General features: G+C 33.2%; 1 protein-coding gene across 3 annotated transcripts in view; it reads right to left on the reverse strand.

Annotated features, from left to right (window-relative positions):
- Window positions 1-510: 510 nt before the first annotated feature.
- Window positions 511-19812, reverse strand: part of LOC127731940 (myotubularin-related protein 9-like) — a 28408-nt gene continuing 9106 nt past the window's right edge. For 2 of the 3 annotated variants that reach the window (XM_052240872.1, XM_052240871.1), the window contains exons 6-15: window positions 14822-15068; window positions 13795-13899; window positions 12770-12895; window positions 11534-11636; window positions 10291-10429; window positions 9738-9822; window positions 8370-8439; window positions 7754-7853; window positions 3097-3224; window positions 511-1039 (exon numbers count right to left, since the gene is read on the reverse strand). In XM_052240872.1, the coding sequence (XP_052096832.1) occupies window positions 955-1039; window positions 3097-3224; window positions 7754-7853; window positions 8370-8439; window positions 9738-9822; window positions 10291-10429; window positions 11534-11636; window positions 12770-12895; window positions 13795-13899; window positions 14822-15068 (1188 nt within the window). In that variant the 3' untranslated portion in view covers window positions 511-954. The remainder of the gene's footprint in view (window positions 1040-3096; window positions 3225-7753; window positions 7854-8369; window positions 8440-9737; window positions 9823-10290; window positions 10430-11533; window positions 11637-12769; window positions 12896-13794; window positions 13900-14821; window positions 15069-19812) is intronic. The other variant, XM_052240873.1, reaches the window with a different exon arrangement.

Genomic DNA, 19812 nt, shown 5'->3' on the forward strand with positions numbered 1-19812 from the left:
CAACTGACACAGTTGAATTGTCTGTTGCATAGCAGAATCAAGGAGAACGAGCTTTTGAGTTTAACTGGACACCACCAAATTATTTGTAGCCTGGCAGAATCACTGATCAGCTATGGGGTCTTACTGGATACCACTTAATTGTCTGTTGCAATGTATAGAATTATCAAGGAGAAAGAGCTGTGGGGTTTACCTGGACACCACTAAATTGGCTGTTGCTAGCAGACTCAAGCACAAATTTGGAATTCACAGGACACCTCTTAATTGTCTGGTGCTAGCGCAATCAACGACAAATCTGGAATCTACAGGACACCACTTAATTGACTGTTGTTAGCAGAATCACGGACCCATTTGGAATTAACAGGCCACCACTTAATTGTCTGGTGCTAGCAGAATCAAGGACCCATTTGGAATTAACAGGCCACCACTTAATTGTCTGGTGCTAGCAGAATCAAGGACCCATTTGGAATTAACAGGCCAACTCTTAATTGTCACTGATTGGATCAATGACAGTTTAACAAAGCATCATAAACTTTATTACTTATCACAGTAAGTACATACATAAACATGATAACATCAACAATTAAATATTGCACATATTGTCAAAAAAAGTTTGGTCACTGGAAAATATTTATATTCCTTCATAAAGTTTTCAAATTATTCAAATGCACAGTCCTGAACTTTAAACTAATTATATAACTTTAAATTGCAGTAATGTGATATTCTTTATAATAATAACTTCCAATCTACCATGTAAAATAAAATAATTGATCATCGAAAAATTTATTCTCAGCGACCAACTTTAATAAAACTGATTAATGTGTATAGTATAACCATGGTAACAAAAGAAACAGTATGTTAAGACAAAATAGAACATGAAAGTCTCTTATATCAGTATGTTACAGACTTTACAATTTTCATAAAATTAATCCAGCAAGTTTGTCCTGAATATTGACCTCATTCTGGTATACAATCAACACCAAGTTCTGAGGGAAGAATCAGTCCAACTCCTAGTGCTTCTCTTTCTAATGAGGCCAGTTGTCTGAAATAAATTAACAGCATTCAGATATTATCAGCCATAACAACCAACGATCAATCAATCAATTAATCAATAGCAATTTGCTCCTTTACAGGCAGACATATTTGAAGAAGGTTGGGTGATCTACTATAAACCTAGAAATGCTTTATAAGGGACATAATCATTTTTTTTTAACTTGTCCATTCAGGAAAGTTGCAAGAAAATCAACTTGTCCAACTTCTTAAGTCAAAAGTTAAATAAATGGGGAATGTGTCCACGGGACACAGATGATGCCCCCGCTTGCATAAAACACTATAAAGGGACATAACTCAAGAACGGTAAAAGCGACGTTAACCAAAATTGTACTTGATCTGAGTTTTGTAATAATAAGCATTGTGTTTAAGTTTTATAACATTTGGTTGAGGCAAGCTAAAGTTAGAGAAAGGAAACGAAATATTCAGCTATGTTTCCATTTGTAAAGGGCATAACTCTAGAACGGTAAAAGTGACGCCACCAAAATTCAAACTTGATCTGTGTTTTGTGAAAATAAGCATTGTGTATAAGTTTCATAAAATTTGGTTGAGGCAAACTAAAGTTAGAGAACGGAAACCAATTTTGGGATGTACGGACGTACGTACAGACGGACAAGGGTAAAACTTAATGCCCCCTCCGCTACGCCGGGGGCATAAACAATTAAACAATGTTGTGAGTGTCCTTACCTACTGACACATTTATTAGATCATGTTCAAACTCTAGACTTTCAAGCGTTCCTGATGAATATTAATCAAGGCAATGCCTTTATACACAATTAATTTATTGTTTGAAAAATTTTATTTTAATGTTTTTTTGATATATAAACCAGTGTTCTTGTTAAAGCTTGTACATGAGTCCTGGACACATAATTTTCTGTCTAGACGTACCATATCATTAACCCATGCATCTATGGGACATGTCCTGTTTACACTAGTAATTATCAAGAACTGTTAAAAAGAATCCGAAAATAAGCTTTTTGTCAATGTTTTTTACCGGAAATTGTCTTCCGTTATCACAAATTGTAATAACGGTAAAATCCAAGAGAAATCAAAAGTAATGATGCAATTAGTCATGTAATATCCCCTTATCAATTAGTGTAAAATAGATTAAGAGTGTAAGTAACTCTATCAGGTATTTACCCTTATTGATTAGTGTCATATTACACTCTTGATAATTTTATAACCTAATTAGTAAGTACAACAAAGGTCCGGTCAATTTCGTAACTAATCAACCGTAAAATTTAAAGAAGTGTGTATAATATAATCAATAAATAAAATGTCATTCTAGTAAAAAAAATCAATTAACTATAGCAATAGACACTTGCTTCTCAATTTTTACAACTTTTTATCTGCAACAATTTCGGTATCCGCCAAAATATTTAATTGGGATTTAAGAATCCACCTAAATAAAAACCGCCAAAATTTTTCGTATACTTTGTTGCCCCTCAATCGCGAAATTTTACACCAGCGAAAATAACCCGCTATACAGTAGATGTCAAAGAAGCCAATTAATTATTGAATGATTGCAAACCAAAGTATTTAAATTGCTAATTATGTTATACAACTCTTTAGAAATAATGTAAACTCAATAATTGTAGGTCAATAAAGGGAAAAAGTTCTAATTTGATGATTATTCACTCACTTGTCCCATTGGACAACTAATATGTTGATTCAACTTGTCTGACACCTACATTTACTTGTCCCATACAATAGGACAAACAGTAATGTCAAGCCCTGAGGGTGTTCCACTTTTATTAGCCTGGTTGCAATTGCAACTTTACAGTAGTTATCAGAACTTTTTTAAATATGTTGCCATTTTCCCCCATTTTTATTGATGGTTACACCTATGTGGAATCGTCAAGCAGAATTCACAAAGGCCATAAATACTGTATCATTATTCCCCCTCCATCTTCTACATTATTAGTCAATGGTAGTCATGTTTTATGGTTGATTGGTATAAAAATTTCAGCAGTTTTCACACAACAACAAAATGAAACAAATACATGTTATATGAGCTTAAATATCACTACATGTAGTAAGTATGGTTACCTCCTAAGTTTGGTGACCTTTGACCTTAATTCCTTGTCATACTCTCTTATTTTACTGACTTCCTGCCAAGCCTCCTTCTGTTTTGATTGGTCAATTATAGATCTCTGGTATAACCCAGACCACAACACCTGCAAAAACATAAATAAAAGGGACATTCAAAGGGTAAACAAATCCAGCTCCACGTGTGGCACCCGTGTAACTGACCTTATATGAATAAAATTAATGTGAGATATACATAAGTGAGATAGCTATGATATAAAAACACAGACGAATCAAATGTCAAAATAAACTTTGCTTTTTAAAACTACAATATGTCAAACAGAAGACAGTTGCTATTAAAAGTCATATAATTCTACTGAATTTAACAGTGACTACAGATTTGACAGAGATTTATTCAGAACTTGGTGTAATGCATCATAACTTACCTCCTTGTAGGAGAAATTATGATGCTTTTTATGTTATAATCAGTGTTTATTTACTGTAAATTCAGGAATCATTGCAATGTTTTTATTCCTGTAAAAATTTGACAGTATCAGGTTCTCAATAATAAAAACTCGCATTCATAATTTCAGTAGTGATCTTCTTCACAAAACTTTCCTAACGGCATCAATCAAATCTCACATTTTACCAGTAATCAGTGACTTGCTCGCAATAATAAATGAATGCATTAAGGTAGCTGGGGTGTCTAAATGTTCGACAATAGATTTTTCTTAAACTTCTGTAAAAGACATCTGGGTCAATTTTCTCTCAAATTTTAATATAAAAACAGGGGGTCACAGAACTTTTTTTCTCTCGTTATAATACATTGAAATAAATGAAATAACTGTTATTTTATATTGGTTAAATAGGGGAAACTTAATTTTTCTTTATTGAGGAAACATTGAACGATAGAATTGGTTAATAAAATGCTCCGCAGGGCGCAGCTTGATACGACCGCAGAGGTCGAACCCTGAACAGTTGGGGCAAGTATGGACACAACATTCAAGCTTGATACAGCTTTGCATAATATTTGGATTGTGATTAAATATTTGACACAGCACAGGTTTCTGACACAGAATGAATGTGGTCTAAGAACTTTTAAATTGGACATTCACCTATTATGGTCCAATATCCAAAATCTAAATACATGGTTAGATTCAGCATATCAAAGAACCCCAAGAATTCAATTTTTGATGAAATCAAACAAAGTTTAATTTTGGACCCTTTTGACCTCAATGTGGACAAAGTTGATAACGGGGCCCAAAAATCAAAAATCAAAAATCTAAATACATGGTTAGATTCAGCATATCAAAGAACCCCATATATTCAATTTTTGTTGAAATCAAACAAAGTTTAATTTTGGACCCCGATTTGGACCAACTTGAAAACTGGGCCCATAATCAAAAATCTAAATACATGTTTAGATTCAGCATATCAAAGAACCCTAAGAATTCAATTTTTGTTAAAATCAAACTAAGTTGAATTTTGGACCCTTTGGACCTTAATGTAGACCAATTTGAAAACGGAACCAAAAATTAAGAATCTAAACACACGGTTAGATTCGGCATATCAAAGAACCCCAATAATTCAATTTTTGATGAAATCAAACAAAGTTTAATTTTGGACCCTTTGGACCTCAATGTGGACCAATTTAAAAACGGGGCCCAAAATCCAAAAACTTAATACACGGTTAGATTCAGCATATTAAAGAACCCCAAGAATTCAAGAATAAAACCCCATTGAAATTGGTCAAGAAATAAGCAATTTATACGAAGTATCTTCTTTTGCACAATACTGTGCAATTGAATATTTCTTGCTATTGCGCAATGCTGTACAATTGACAATTTCTTGCTATTGTGCAATATTGTGCTATTGGATATTTCTTGCTATTGCGCAATACTGTGCAATTGAAGATTTCTTGCTATTGCGCAATACTGTGCAATTGAAGATTTCTTGCTATTGTGCAATACTGTGCAATTGAAAATTTCTTGCTATTGCACAATACTTATTATATAAAAATTTACACATCCTGTTTGGTGTGTATCTCCTACCATATCATTATTATTTGCTTTTAAATATAAATCAGAAATAACCAACTTAAAATGGAAAATTTTAAAAGAAAAAAAAAAGGAAAAAAAGAAAAAAAAGGAAAAAAAAAAAATCCCCCCCCAAATTTTTTTGAACCCCCTTATGATTCATCACCCCAAACTCAATCCCAGCCTTCCCTTTTTGGTATGGTACCTTGCAGTACAATTTCAGAGAGATCCATACACTTGAACACAAGTTATTGTCTGGAAACTAGAAAAAATGTGTTTTTGGCCCCTTTTTGGCCCCAAATTCCTAAACATTAAGGGCAATTACCCCCAAACTTAAACCCAGCTTTCCCCCTGTGATATGGAACCTTGTAGTACAATTTCAGAAAGATCCATACACTTACACACAAGTTATTGTCCTGAAACTAGAAAAATGCTTGTTTTTTGCCCCTTTTTGGCCCCTAATTCCTAAAATATTGAGGCAATTACCCCCATCATCAATCCCAGCCTTCTTTTTGTGATATGGTACCTTGCAGTACAATTTCAGAGAGATCCATACGCTTGAACACAAGTTATTGTCTGGAAACTAGAAAAATGCTTATTTTTGGCCCTTTTTGGCCCCCAATTCTCAATTCCAGCTTTCCCTTTATGATATGGGACCTTGTAGTACAATTTCAGAAAGATCCATACACTTACACACAAGTTATTGTCATGTAACTAGAAAAATGCTTGTTTTTTGCCCCTTTTTTGGCCCCTAATTCCTAAAATGTTGAGGCAATTACCCCTAAAATCAATCCCAGCATTCCTTTTGTGATATGGAACCTTGTGGTACAATGTCAGAGAGATCCATTCACTAACACACAAGTTATGTCTGGAAGTTACAAAAATGCTTATTTTTGGCCCCTTTTGGCCCCTAATTCCTTTACTGTTGGTACCATAACCCCCAAAATCAATCCCAACCTTCCTTTTGTGGTAATGAACCTTGTGGTAAAATTTCATAGAGATCCATTCACTTAAACTAAAGTTAGAGTGTGAAAACCAATGTGTCTTCGGACGACGCCGGATGACGCCAGACGACAACAACGACGACGCCAATGTCATACCAATATACGACCACAAAATTTTTTTTGCGGTCGTATAAAAATTGACCCCCCACAATTCCTTTTTATCCCCCCCCCCCTTTTTTCCCCAAAAAAATTCTTTCCCTCAAGATATGGTCATAATCTCAATTCAAATTTCCAAAGGAGTTGGCAACCATAATTACCCATTTAAATTTACCATAGTGCTAACTTAATCTATTTTATAATAGAATTAAAAATATAGTGTCAAATCTTTCATATGGATTTTTTTGTAAAAAAAAAAGATGCAACATTTGCAGATATTTTTACTGGTCTTCCTTTATAAATATGTATTTCTTTAAACATAATTTAAAAGCAGTGTAAGGGAAGTAACCAAAACGTTGTATTTGGATTACCTCCCTTACACTGTTTTAAATTATCTTTATTGTTCATTAACCATTACTTTATACATAATTTAAAAGCAGTGTAAGGGAGATAATTTCAATGATGTATTTGATTTATCTCCCTTACACTGCTTTAAATTATGTTTTGTACTAAAGTATTTGTCCATTAACCAGGACAACCTTGTTTTCCCCCTTTTTTGCCCCTAATTCCTAAACAGTTTGAGCCATAACCCCCCAAAGCAAATCCTAACCATCCCTTTGTGGTATGGAAACTTGTAGTATAATTTCAGAGAGATCCATACACCGTTCCACAGTTATTGTCTGGAAACTAGAAAATGCTTATTTTTGGCCCCTTTTTGGCCCCTAATTCCTTAACTGTTGGTACCATAACCCCCAAAATCAATCCCAACCTTCCTTTTGTGGTATTTAACCTTATGGTCAAATTTCAAAAAGATCCATTCACTTAAACTAAAGTTAGAGTGCGAAAACCAATGTGTCTTCGGACGACGACGACGCCAACGTCATACCAATATACGACCACAAAATTTTTTTGCGGTCGTATAAAAATCTTGACAAAACTTTTATAATCATATCACTTTAAGTATAATTATCTGCCCTTGGGTTTTTAAAGGATTTTTTTCTGAAAATTTTAAATACACTTAACTACACTTAATTTTGATAGATTAATCTTTAAATTTCATATTTTTATGTTTTTATTATATATTGAATGATAATTTGTAAAATATTTTATATTCATATAAACCAAAAGAGTATTTTTAAAACATGCGCAGAAGAGATGCTCAGTAAAAGACACCTGATCTACCTTTAATAATTTCTGAATTTATAACAAGTAAAACAGAAGTTATCACACTTTATTATACTGTAAATTCAGAAATTATTGCATGCATTTATTATTGTGATTTTTCAAAAATGGACAAGAATGCCATTTTAATTATTGCGATTTCAGAAAAATCTACATACAGATCTATGTTTTAGTTATCAAAATGTGAGTTCTTATTATTGCGATACTCACCTAGCTGCAATATTTACATTAATAAAAACCTAGCAATAATATCTGAATTTACAGTAGTCATATTCATACAAATGTGTACTTTTCAGGGTAGTTCCTGTATGATTATTGTTTATGGTTAATTCTATCAAAGAGAAATGTAATACCACATACCAAACTTTGTGGAGCTACAGAGGGCCATATCACTCGAGGATTAGGATCATACATAGGATTAAGATATTTCTGTAAAACTTCTGGTCTTGCTAAATATGTCCTGTAAAAAAAGTTAAAGATTAAAAAATGTTACCACAGCTGTTCTAAAATCCAAGCATTGAAACTAAAGAGTTCTAAAGGAATTAGATTGATCAACAATTCAGCGCTTGAACACTATTACAATAAACAATTAACACATGTATTTCATGTGTAACCTAATCACAAATTTCAAGCAGTTGTTGACAAGGCTGTTGCCAACAGTGATGCCAAAAATGGTATGCCAAAGTTGCACTTCCAAGAAGAAGGGGTGACAAAAATGGTACCGGTATATAATGTACAATTTCAAATGAAAAATCTTAAAAGGATATTTTCTCAATTTATATTTAAAATCCAGACTGCAAAAACTTTAAACTATAATGCCCATATAATCGTCACCCAGTATGGGTCAGGACCTGTTTTACTCTAAAAGGTCAAAGTGTTTTCTTGGTGAATAATGACTAGAAACAAGATGGTTGTAGCCTTTTATGTTTTTTTTTCTAAATAGAGAAGACTTTAATTTATACTTTTCTTCAATTACCATAAAGAGACTGTTCTGGAGGACAATTTACACTCTTTTCTTTCCTTCTCATTATTGCACAGGAATGTACCTAAAAGTAGAACAAAGTATCCAATAACAACAAGCACAAAAATACTGTTCCTTTAAATCACAAAATCAGGGTCAACCAAAATGGTTGACACATGTAATATTTGGCTGACACCTGGTTGATAGGTCATATATGGCTGACACTTGGTTGATAAATGGTATATTTTGATGACACCTGGTTGACACATATAATAAATGACTGACACCTGGTTGACAAATGGTATATTTTGTTGAATACTGGTAGACATATGGATGACACATACTATATATTGATAACATATATAATATAATATATATATGATCGACAAAGGGTATTAATGGTTGACACATAGTATATAATGCCGACACATGGTATATATGCTTGACATGTGGTACACACAGTTGACTAATGGTATGTATGTTTGACACATGGTACATATGGTATATATGGTTGTCATATAGTCTATATGGTTAACACATGGTATATATGCTTGACCATTAATGAGAATATGTCTTATGAAAATATAACCCACATCTTTTTTTGTTATTCATAAATATAATCTACTGTAAATGAAGGTTTTCAATGGTACTTCTGTTGTGCTAATATAAATACCTTGCTAATGGCAGAAATTAAGTGTCCCTTTTAAATATTTACTTTTCCAGATCAGTTGGAGTTTTTTTTAATCAAATTAGTGGATTTCTTTTTCTAAATTTTTCATTGATACACATTCTTGCTTTCTTTTAATTTGGTATTCATGTCCTCTCAATAAATGTTACCATAACTGATGCCCTCTCACTAAAGATTAACATGCCTGGTGACCTCTCACTAAAGATTAACATGCCTGGTGACCTCTCACTAAAAGTTACCATGCCGGGTGACCACTCACTAGAGATTACCATGCCTGGTGACCTCTCACTAAGGATTACCATACATTTATAAACTCTCACTAAAGGTTACCATGCCTTGTGACCTCTAACTAATAATGATCATGGTTGCTAACCTCTTTCTAATGGTTACCATGCCTGATTACCATTCACTGAAGGGTACCATGCATGGTGACCTCTCACTAAAGGTTACCATGCCTGGTGACCTCTCACTAATGATTACCATGCCTGGTGACCTCTCACTTAAGACTACCATACCTTTATAACCTCTCACTAAAGGTAACCATGCTTTCTGACCTCTAACTAAACATATCCACGACTGATAACCACTCACTAAAAGGTTATAAAATCCCAAAGACAAATCCCTATATTGATTTGTGAATCTAAACAAGATTTAGCTGTAGGCAGTTTCTGTTTTCTACTTATTGTAATACTTACCAAACTGTGAGGAATAGGTGTGTTCAAACAGCATGACAAGAAACTCTTCATTGAATTCAAATGAACAAGGAAACTGTTGCCATATCTACATTGTAAACAACACTTATCAATTATCCCCAAAGCAAATAAGTATACTATATATGTAAATGTACATGCAAGTATAACAGGTCTGTCTCTTGAGTATTTAAGAAGCCCATGAAGATCGTTTCATTGATAATTAGTTCATGTGTCAGAGAATGAATCAAAAGATACATTAGAGTAGACTTGTCCAAATTATAAAACTTTGATTGATTCTTTTAAAATTTATTCACAACTTACACAGACTTTGAACAATTTACAGCTTTCTTAAGAATTATTTGATAGATTTATAAAATTATAATACATTTTATAAACAAAAATAATTTCATCATCAAAATACCATTACAAACTCTCTGTTGTCTGAACAAGTACTCAAAAATATCTATAGCCTTTGCTCTGTCCAATCAAATTAATTTAGTCTTTGCTTTGTGCTATGGAATATTGATTGATTAAGAAACTATATAAATATACCAACCTGCCAGACACAATCTAAAAAGAGAAGAAAAACAGGAGATTCACTTCTCTGTTTAGTGATGGCAAATGCAGATTTGGAACAGCGGTCAGCAAATGGATGTCCACTTTGTAACCATTCACGTTCTACTAAGGCTTCAAATCTAAAAAGTATAAATACATAATTAGGACCAACTTAGGTCAATGATCAGTAAATGGGTGTCCACCTTGTAACCATTCACTTTGTACTAAGGCTTCAAATCTTAAAATAATAAAAATTTTGCAATTTTTTCCATTTATAAAGGGGCATAACTCTAGAACAGTTAAAGTGACGCCACCAAAATTCAAACTTGATCTGTATTTTGTGGTAATAAGCATTGTGTATAAGTTTCATAACATTTGGTTGAGGCAAACTAAAGTTAGAGAACAGAAACTAAATATTTTGCAATTTTTCCATTTATAAAGGGGCATAACTCTAGAACCGTTAAAGTGACGCCACCAAACTTCAAACTTGATCTGTGTTTTGTGATAATAAGCATTGTGTATAAGTTTCATACCATTTGGATGAGGCAAACTTAAGTTAGAGGATGGGAACTAAAAATTTTGCAATTTTTCCATTATAAAGGGGCATAACTCTAGAACGGTTAAAGTGACGCACCAAAATTCAAACTTGATCTGTGTTTTGTGGTAATAAGCATTGTGTATAAGTTTCATAACATTTGGTTGAGGCAAACTCAAGTTAGAGAACAGAAACCAATTTTGGGATGTACGTACATACGGACAAGGGTAAAACTTAATGCCAACAAAAAATATTAGGACCACCTAGGGTCAGCGGTTATAAAATGGATGTCCACTTTGTAACCATACACGTTCTTCTTAGGTTTCAAATCTTAAAATAATTAACAAATAAGATAAGGACCAACTTGGGTCAAAGGTCAGCAAACAAATATTCTAATTATAACCATTCATGTCCTGCAATAAGGGCTTTAACTTTGAAATAAATGAACATGTAAAATGGCAGGTCTTTACAATAAAATTAAATTTTAGTTTGTTTGAATTCACATTGCAGCATCTCGTTTCATTCAGAAAAATATAACTGATTGTTTTATTTGCATTAATTCAAAGTACGGTGTCACCTAAACATTAAATATTTTAACAAATATGCAGTTCTACTAAGTTTTGGTTTGCATGAAGTCACATTTCATTCAAAAAGTTTAACTGCATCTAACTGCTTGAGAAAAAAAACTGAATAATCCTAAATTGTTTACCCATTAATGGTCCTACAGTCATGGTCCAATATAAGTTGTACAAGGGAGGTGACCTGCAATGTTGTATCAAATCCCTCAGATCCATGGACCAATACTGAAGCCCCTGTAAAAATACAATAAAAAAACTCATTTATAGAGTAATGGACTAGCACAGGGGAGGTAATCCTGTGTTGTATCAAATCTCTCAGTTCAATGGACCAATACTGAAGCCACTGTAAAAATTCAACAATAAAAAACTCAATTATTGAGTGATGGACTAGCACAGAGGAGGTAATCCTGTGTTCTATCAAAACTCTCAGTTCAATGGACCAATACTGAAGCCACTGTAAAATACAAAAATAAAAACTAAATTATTGAGTGATGGACTAGCACAGAGGAGGTAATCCTGTGTTGTATCAAATCCCTCAGATCTATGGACCAATACTGAAGCCCTGTAAAAATACAACAATAAAAAACTTTTTAATTATAGAGTGACAGACTAGCATAGGGGAGGTAATCCTGTGTTGTATCAAATCCCTCAGATCCATGGACCAATACTGAAGCCCTGTAAAAATATAACAACAAAAACTCAATTATAGTGTGATGGACTAGCACAGGGGAGGTAATCCTATGTTTTTCTCAAATCCCGCAGATCTACGGACCAATACTGAAGGTCCTGTAAAAATACAACATTAAAAATATCAAGACATAATAGACATAATAGGGAGGGGGGGGGGGGGGTATCCAGTAGTGTATCAAATCCCTCAGTTCGATGGACCAACACAAAAACTCCAGTAAAATTACAGTTTCATATAATTTTAACATTTTTTCAGTGGGGTTGTTGTTTAAACCTTTCAAATAGCATCCAATGTTTATATTTGAGCTAGTACTTTAAATTATCTTCAGAATCAATACAGTATGCTATGGTACAAGCATACAATACAATAATACCATCAGAATCTATCAACTGTGCTACGGTACAAGTACACATTACAATCCTACCTTCAGAATCTATACACTGTGCTACGGTACAAGTACACATTACAATCATACCATTAGAATCTATTAACTGTGCTACAGTACAAGTATACATTACAATCCTACCATCAGAATCTATACACTGTGCTACAGTACAAGTACACATTACAATCATACCTTCAGAATCTATACACTGTGCTACGGTACAAGTATACATTACAATCCTACCTTCAGAATCTATACAATGTGCTACGGTACAAGTATACATTACAATCCTACCTTCAGAATCTATACACTGTGCTATGGTACAAGCACATGTTAGAATATCTTTGACATGAGATAACCAGTTACTGGATTCTAACTTTGATAACCATTTGTCCATACTACTGGTGTTGTCAAGGGATGCTGAAATGGAGACATTACAAACTAAAAATCGAACATGTCAGGAAGGGCACCAGCTGCACACTTTTGCAGGCACTATTGTAAGTGGTGTGCAAAAAAAAAATTGACATGTGAAATCATTTTTAAAAGCAAATTATACCTTTGCATATTGATTTTCATTGAAATCCTAGCAAAAACACATGTTTCTTAAAATTTATAATTTAATAAATGCTCAGTTTCCCCCCAATTTTGATTCCAGGGATTTATATTATACCTACACATAGTATTTTGCTGAAATCTTAGGGGAAAAAAATCTCAAAATTTGCAATTTTTTTCACAAAAAAAACCAAACTTATATTTTACAATGAGAATCAATTTCAAATAGCATATTATACATATTATACATTAATATGATTTTTGTTGAAATCCTAAGAAACTGATGGTTGAAGTAATTTGTGAATTTTTAACTTAAAACTGTGTTTTTTCACCAATATTTTCCGCTAATGTTGTCAATAATCTTTTTTTCTACCCAGGGAAACAATTTTGAATAGCAAAATATACCTATACATCAATTATCTGTGCACTAAAAAGATGTTTCTCAAAATTATAAATTTTTAACAGAAAGTAAATTATTGTCTCAGTTTAGAACATGTTTGACATATGGATTCAATTTAAGTATCTTATGTTTCTAAATATCAATTTTCATTGAAATTCTAGCACACAAAGATGTTTCTCAAAATTTGTGAATTTCTATAATTTAAGAAAAAATTTTTATGCAATTTTACATACAAATGATCACAAAAATATTTTTTGTCATCGCAAATCAATTTTGAATAGAATTTTATATCTTTTCTGTGGTAATAACTATGAGCAGGGAACCTGAAATTCTGTATAATATGGTATCTACAAAAAAATAAACATACATTCCATCAATTTGATGAGTGAGTCATGGAAAGCTTGTCTCCTATCCACAGACTGATGTATCCGCCTCCACTGTGGATAATATACCTCAGGTTCATAACCTCCACCTACAACAGAACTCCATTTAGTATGAAATTCATTATATTTAACATAATTGAGAATATGACAGTTTCTAATTTATATGTGCTACTAAAATAATTGTTTTCATTATAATCTCTCAGAATTGACATAGAATAAAGATCAAAGAAAATGAAAACAAGAATGTGTCCATAGTACACGGATGCCCCACTTGAACTATCATTTTCTATGTTCAGTGGACCGTGAAATTGGGGTAAAAACTCTAATTTGGCATTAAAATTAGAAAGATCATATCATAGGGAACATGTGTACTAAGTTTCAAGTTGATTGGACTTCAACTTCATCAAAAACTACCTTAACCAAAATTTTTAACCTGAAGCGGGACAGACGGACGAATGGACAGAAGAACGGACGCACAGACCCAAAAACATAATGTCCCTCTACTATTGTAGGTGGGGAATAAAAATCCATGATATCAATACTGACAAAAATTGCAAAATATAGAATCGAATAATAAACATTTCTGAAGTAGCAACTAACAATGCATTTAAAGTAAGCAATGGAACGTGGTTCAATTTGGGTTATCTCTCTTGTACCAGGAAAATATCTCAATGGAGTTTGATGACTCTGAGTGTGAGCATCTTCATAGGACATTTTCTCAGATATAACTTAGAAACTCTGCTTCAAACTGTGCTGATTTTGCAGCAGATTGTGACCTTGTGTCTATGATATAACCTTTGTTGCCACGTTCCATTATAGACTTCTTCATACCTTTATTCTGAGCTGATTTTGCAGCAGATTGTGACCTTGTGTCTATGACATAAACTTTGTTGCCACGCCCCATTACAGACTTTACAATACCTTTAGTCTGAGCTGATTTTGCAGCAGATTGTGACCTTGTATCTACGATATAACCTTTGTTGCCACGCCCCATTACAGACTTTACCATACCTTTATTCCAAGCTGATTTTGCAGCAGAAGGTGACCTTGTGTCTATGATATAACCTTTGTTGCCACACCCCATTACAGACTTTACAATACCTTTATTCTGAGCTGATTTTGCAGCAGATGGTGACCTTGTGTCTATGATATAACCTTTGTTGCCACGCCCCATTACAGAATTGACCATTCGTTCATCTTCTTTACATCTTTTGTTGTTCATTCCTGTCAATGGTTGACTACATCTCATCATCACAGCCTGGAAGAACCAAAAAACAAAATGTAATCAATAATGGTGAAAAATATGAAAGAACCTGAATAACCTGCACATGTTAAGAGTGTATATCATTCCAACAGGAGCAACAAAATAAAAATTATCAAATCAACTTTACTTTGAAGTGTCATATCATTCACCATATGGAAAGTTAAAGTTTATAACCACAAATCAATTCTCAGTTATTACATTAAATGTCAACCTCCATTTTCAAAGATTGTCAACCTCCATTTTTATAGAATGTCAACCTCCATTTTTATAGAATGTCAACCTCCATTTTTATAGAATGTCAACCTCCATTTTTTATAGATTGTCAACCTCCATTTTCATTGAATGTCCACCTCCATTTTTATAGAATGTCAACCTCCATTTTTATAGAATGTCAACCTCCATTTTCATTGAATGTCAACCTCCATTTTCATTGAATGTCAACCTCCATTTTTATAGAGTGAAACCGTGAGGGCATTCCGATGTATTGCTATCGCCTAGATTTCCATTACGTAACTTTTGTTTTGTAAAACATCTATAAACAAGATAAATACGCTGATATTAATGAGTACAAACTAACATTCCTTATCGTTTGTTATAAATACATCTCTTCAATGAATACTGATAAAAATATTTTTGTTTAGAACATAAATTAATAATATGAAAATGTTTTGTCGTTAGATATATATATATATAAGTAAATAAATGTGGATAGTGTCCACATGTGGACACAGATGATGCCCCCGCTTGCATATCATATAGTTATAAAGGGACATAACTGAAGAACGGCAAAAGTGACACTAGCCAAATTTTAACTTGATCTGAGTTTTGTGGTAATAAGCATTGTGTGTAAGTCTCATAACATTTGGTTGAGGCTAACTTAAGTAGAGAAAGAAACTAAAAATTCAGCAATTTTTCTATTTGTAAACATGCATTACTCTAGAACAGTTGTGTATAAGTTTTATAACATTTGGTTGAGACAAACTAAAGTTAGAGAACGTAAACGAAAAATTCAGCAATTTTTATGTTTATAAAGGGACATAACTCAAGAATGGTAACAGTGTTGCCACCAAATTTCGTACTTAATCTGTATTATGTAGTAATAAGCATTGTGTATAAGTTTCATAACATTTGGTTGAGGCAAACTAAAGTTAGACAAGAGTGCACACGCTGAAATGTCTCGCCTTCTTTACTAATCATTGATATTATGTTGATAGTCCTAAATATAAAGTTTTATTACAACTGTCACATAAACTTAACATTAACCAAGTAAACTAAACATTGGCCAATGAACCATGAAAATGAGGTCAAGGTCAGATGAACCATGCTAGGCAGGCATGTACAGCTACCAATTCTTCCATACAACAAATATAATTGACCTATTGCTTATAGTTTAAGAAAAACAGACCAAAACACAAAAACTTAACACTGAGCAATGAACCTTGAAAATGAGGTCAAGGTCAAATAAAACCTGTGTGACTGCCAAATAGATCATAAAATATTTCCATACACCAAATATAGTTGAACTATTGCATAGAGTATTAGAAAAAAGGACCAAAACTCAAAAAACTTAACTTTGACCACTGAACCATGAAAATGAGGTCAAGGTCAGATGACACCTGCCCGCTAGACATGTACACCTTACAATCATTCCATACACCAAATATAGTAGACCTATGGCATACAGTATAAGAAAAACAAACCAAAACACAAAAACTTAACTATAACCACTGAACCATGAAAATGAGGTCAAGGTCAGATGACACCTGCCAGTTGGACATGTACACCTTACAGTCCTTCCATACACCGAATATACTAGAACTATTGCTTATAGTATCTGAGATATGGACTTGACCACCAAAACTTAACCTTGTTCACTGATCCATGAAATGAGGTCGAGGTCAAGTGAAAACTGTCTGACGGGCATGAGGACCTTGCAAGGTACGCACATACCAAATATAGTTATCCTATTACTTATAATAAGAGAGAATCTAACATTACAAAAAATCTTAACTTTTTTTTCAAGTAGTCACTGAACCATGAAAATGAGGTCAAGGACATTGGACATGTGACTGACGGAAACTTCGTAACATGAGGCATCCATATACAAAGTATGAAGCATCCAGACCTTCCACCTTCTAAAATATAAAGCTTTTAAGAAGTTAGCTAACGCCGCCGCCGCCGTAGCCCCCGCCGCCGGATCACTATCCCTATGTCGAGCTTTCTGCGACAAAAGTCGCAGGCTCGACAAAAACGGAAACAAAAAATTTGTACTTGATCTTAGTTTTGTGGTAATGAATATTGTGTATAGGTTTCATAATGTTTGGTTGGGACAAACTTAAGTAACAGAATGGAAACTAAAAATTTTGCAATCTTTCGATTTATAAAGGGGCATAACTCAATAATGGTTAAAGTGACACTTCCCAAATTCAACTTGATCTGTGTTTTATCAGTGGAAGTCAAAATTAAACATTGCATTGTATAAAGCATTAATTGTAGTTGATTCAACTATAATCATGGACAAAGGAAGATAACTCCAAATTTAAAAATTACTTGATATTTAGAAGAAAATAAAAATTTTGCAATTTTTCCATTTATAAAGGGGCATAACTCTAGTACGGTTAAAGTGACACCACCAAAATTCAACCTTGATCTGTGTTTTGTGGTAATAAGCATTGTGTATAAGTTTCATAACATTTGGTTGAGGCAAACTTAAGTTAGAGAATGGAAACTACAAATTTTGCAATTTTTCCATTTATAAAGGGCCATAACTCTAGAATTGTTAAAGTGACGCCACCAAAATTCAAACTGGATCTGTGTTTTGTGGTAATAAGCATTGTGTATAAGTTTCATAACATTTGGTTGAGGCAAACTTAAGTTAGAGAACGGAAACTAAACATTTTGCAATTTTTCCATTTATAAAGGGGCATAACTCTAGAATTGTTAAAGTGACGCCAACAAAATTCAAAGTTGATCTGTGTTTTGTGGTAATAAGCATTGTGTATAAGTTTCATAACAATTGGTTGAGGCAAACTCAAGTTAGAGAACGGAAACCAATTTTGGGACGTACTGATGGACGTACAGACGGACAAGGGTAAAACTTAATGCCACCACCGCTACGGTAGGGGCATTAAAAATCATTGATAATATCTATGCACATGTAACGAAAAATTGTGTTAAAGCATGTGGAAGAATATCCCAAGAACGGTTTGCGGCAATCCCGGCAAGGACTGGTAACTCTCTAATTGTTTTTGCAGGAAAATATGAATGCCTACTCATATCCAATCTTTTAGAAAAATCAAATTTTTACAGAAGAGTGTCCACCATGCACTTGCACTGCACTATTATTAGAATAGTATAATAGAATGATATACAAATGGATGAAAATTATATATACATGTATATGTAACTGTTATATTTAAGAAATAATTCATGGGGGCTTGAATATATTGTGATTTAACCACGGGTTGGCACTTTATGCTAAATATTTTACCCTGATCAATAGCGAGGGGGTAAAATATTGGCATAAAGGGACAACCCATGGTAAAATCACGTTATATTCAAGCCCCTATGAATAATTTTGATTCTAATAGGATAAATATGGCAATTCAGATTATTCTTTTGGATCGAAGCGTTCTAGGTGAAGGCAAATATTTGCCGTTCCCATAAACAAACGCACTATTCAATTTTTATAGAATGTCAACCTCCATTTTTATAGAATGTTAACCTCCATTTTTATAGAATGTCAATCTCCATTTTTATAGAATGTCAACCTCCATTTTTATAGAATGTTAACCTCCTTATAGAATGTTAACCTCCATTTTTATAGAATGTTAACCTCCATTTTTATAGAATGTTAACCTCCATTTTTATAGAATGTTAACCTCCATTTTTATAGAATGTCAACCTCCATTTTTATAGAATGTCAACCTCCATTTTTATAGAATGTCAACCTCCATTTTCATAGAATATCAACCTCCATTTTTACATCGCGATGACCGTGAGGGCATTCTGATGTATTGCTATCGCCTAGATTTCTATTACGTAACTTTCGTTTTGTATAACATCTATAAACAAGATAAGTACGCGGATATTAACTAGTGCAAACTAACATTCCTTATTGTTTGTTATAAATACATCTCTTCAATGAATACTGATAAAAAAAATTTTGTTTAGAATATATAATTAATAATATGAAAATGTTTTGTCTTAGATACATATATATATATATAAGTAAAAGATCATTGATAATATCTATGCACATGTACCGAAAAATTGTGTTAAAGCATGCGGAAGAATATCCCAAGAATGTTTTGCGACAATCCCGGCAAGGACCGGTAAATCTGAAATTTTTTTTGCGGGAAAATATGAATGCCTACTCATATCCAATCTTTTAGAAAAATCGAATTATTTCGATTCTAATAGAATAAATACGGCAATTCTTTTGGATCGGAGCGCTCTTGGTGAAGGCAAATATTTGCCGTTCCCATAAACAAACGCACTATTCAATTGACGTAAAAGAACATAAAAAAATTGGATTATATCACATTTAAGCATTGTTTGTTTATGTTTCCTTGTTGTGATGATTTTCGGTTTCACAAGCGTGTATTTTTCCATAAAATGCTTATATTCTCACGTCATCGTTCTATGACGTCGGGAAGCTCATTCATAAAAAAGCATATGACGTGGGAGTGCGATCGGAACAGCTCAGACAATATATTCATATTTTACCACGGGTGTG

Source organism: Mytilus californianus, unplaced genomic scaffold (assembly GCF_021869535.1).
Source record: "Mytilus californianus isolate M0D057914Y unplaced genomic scaffold, xbMytCali1.0.p SCAF_21, whole genome shotgun sequence".
NCBI lineage: Eukaryota > Metazoa > Mollusca > Bivalvia > Mytilida > Mytilidae > Mytilus > Mytilus californianus.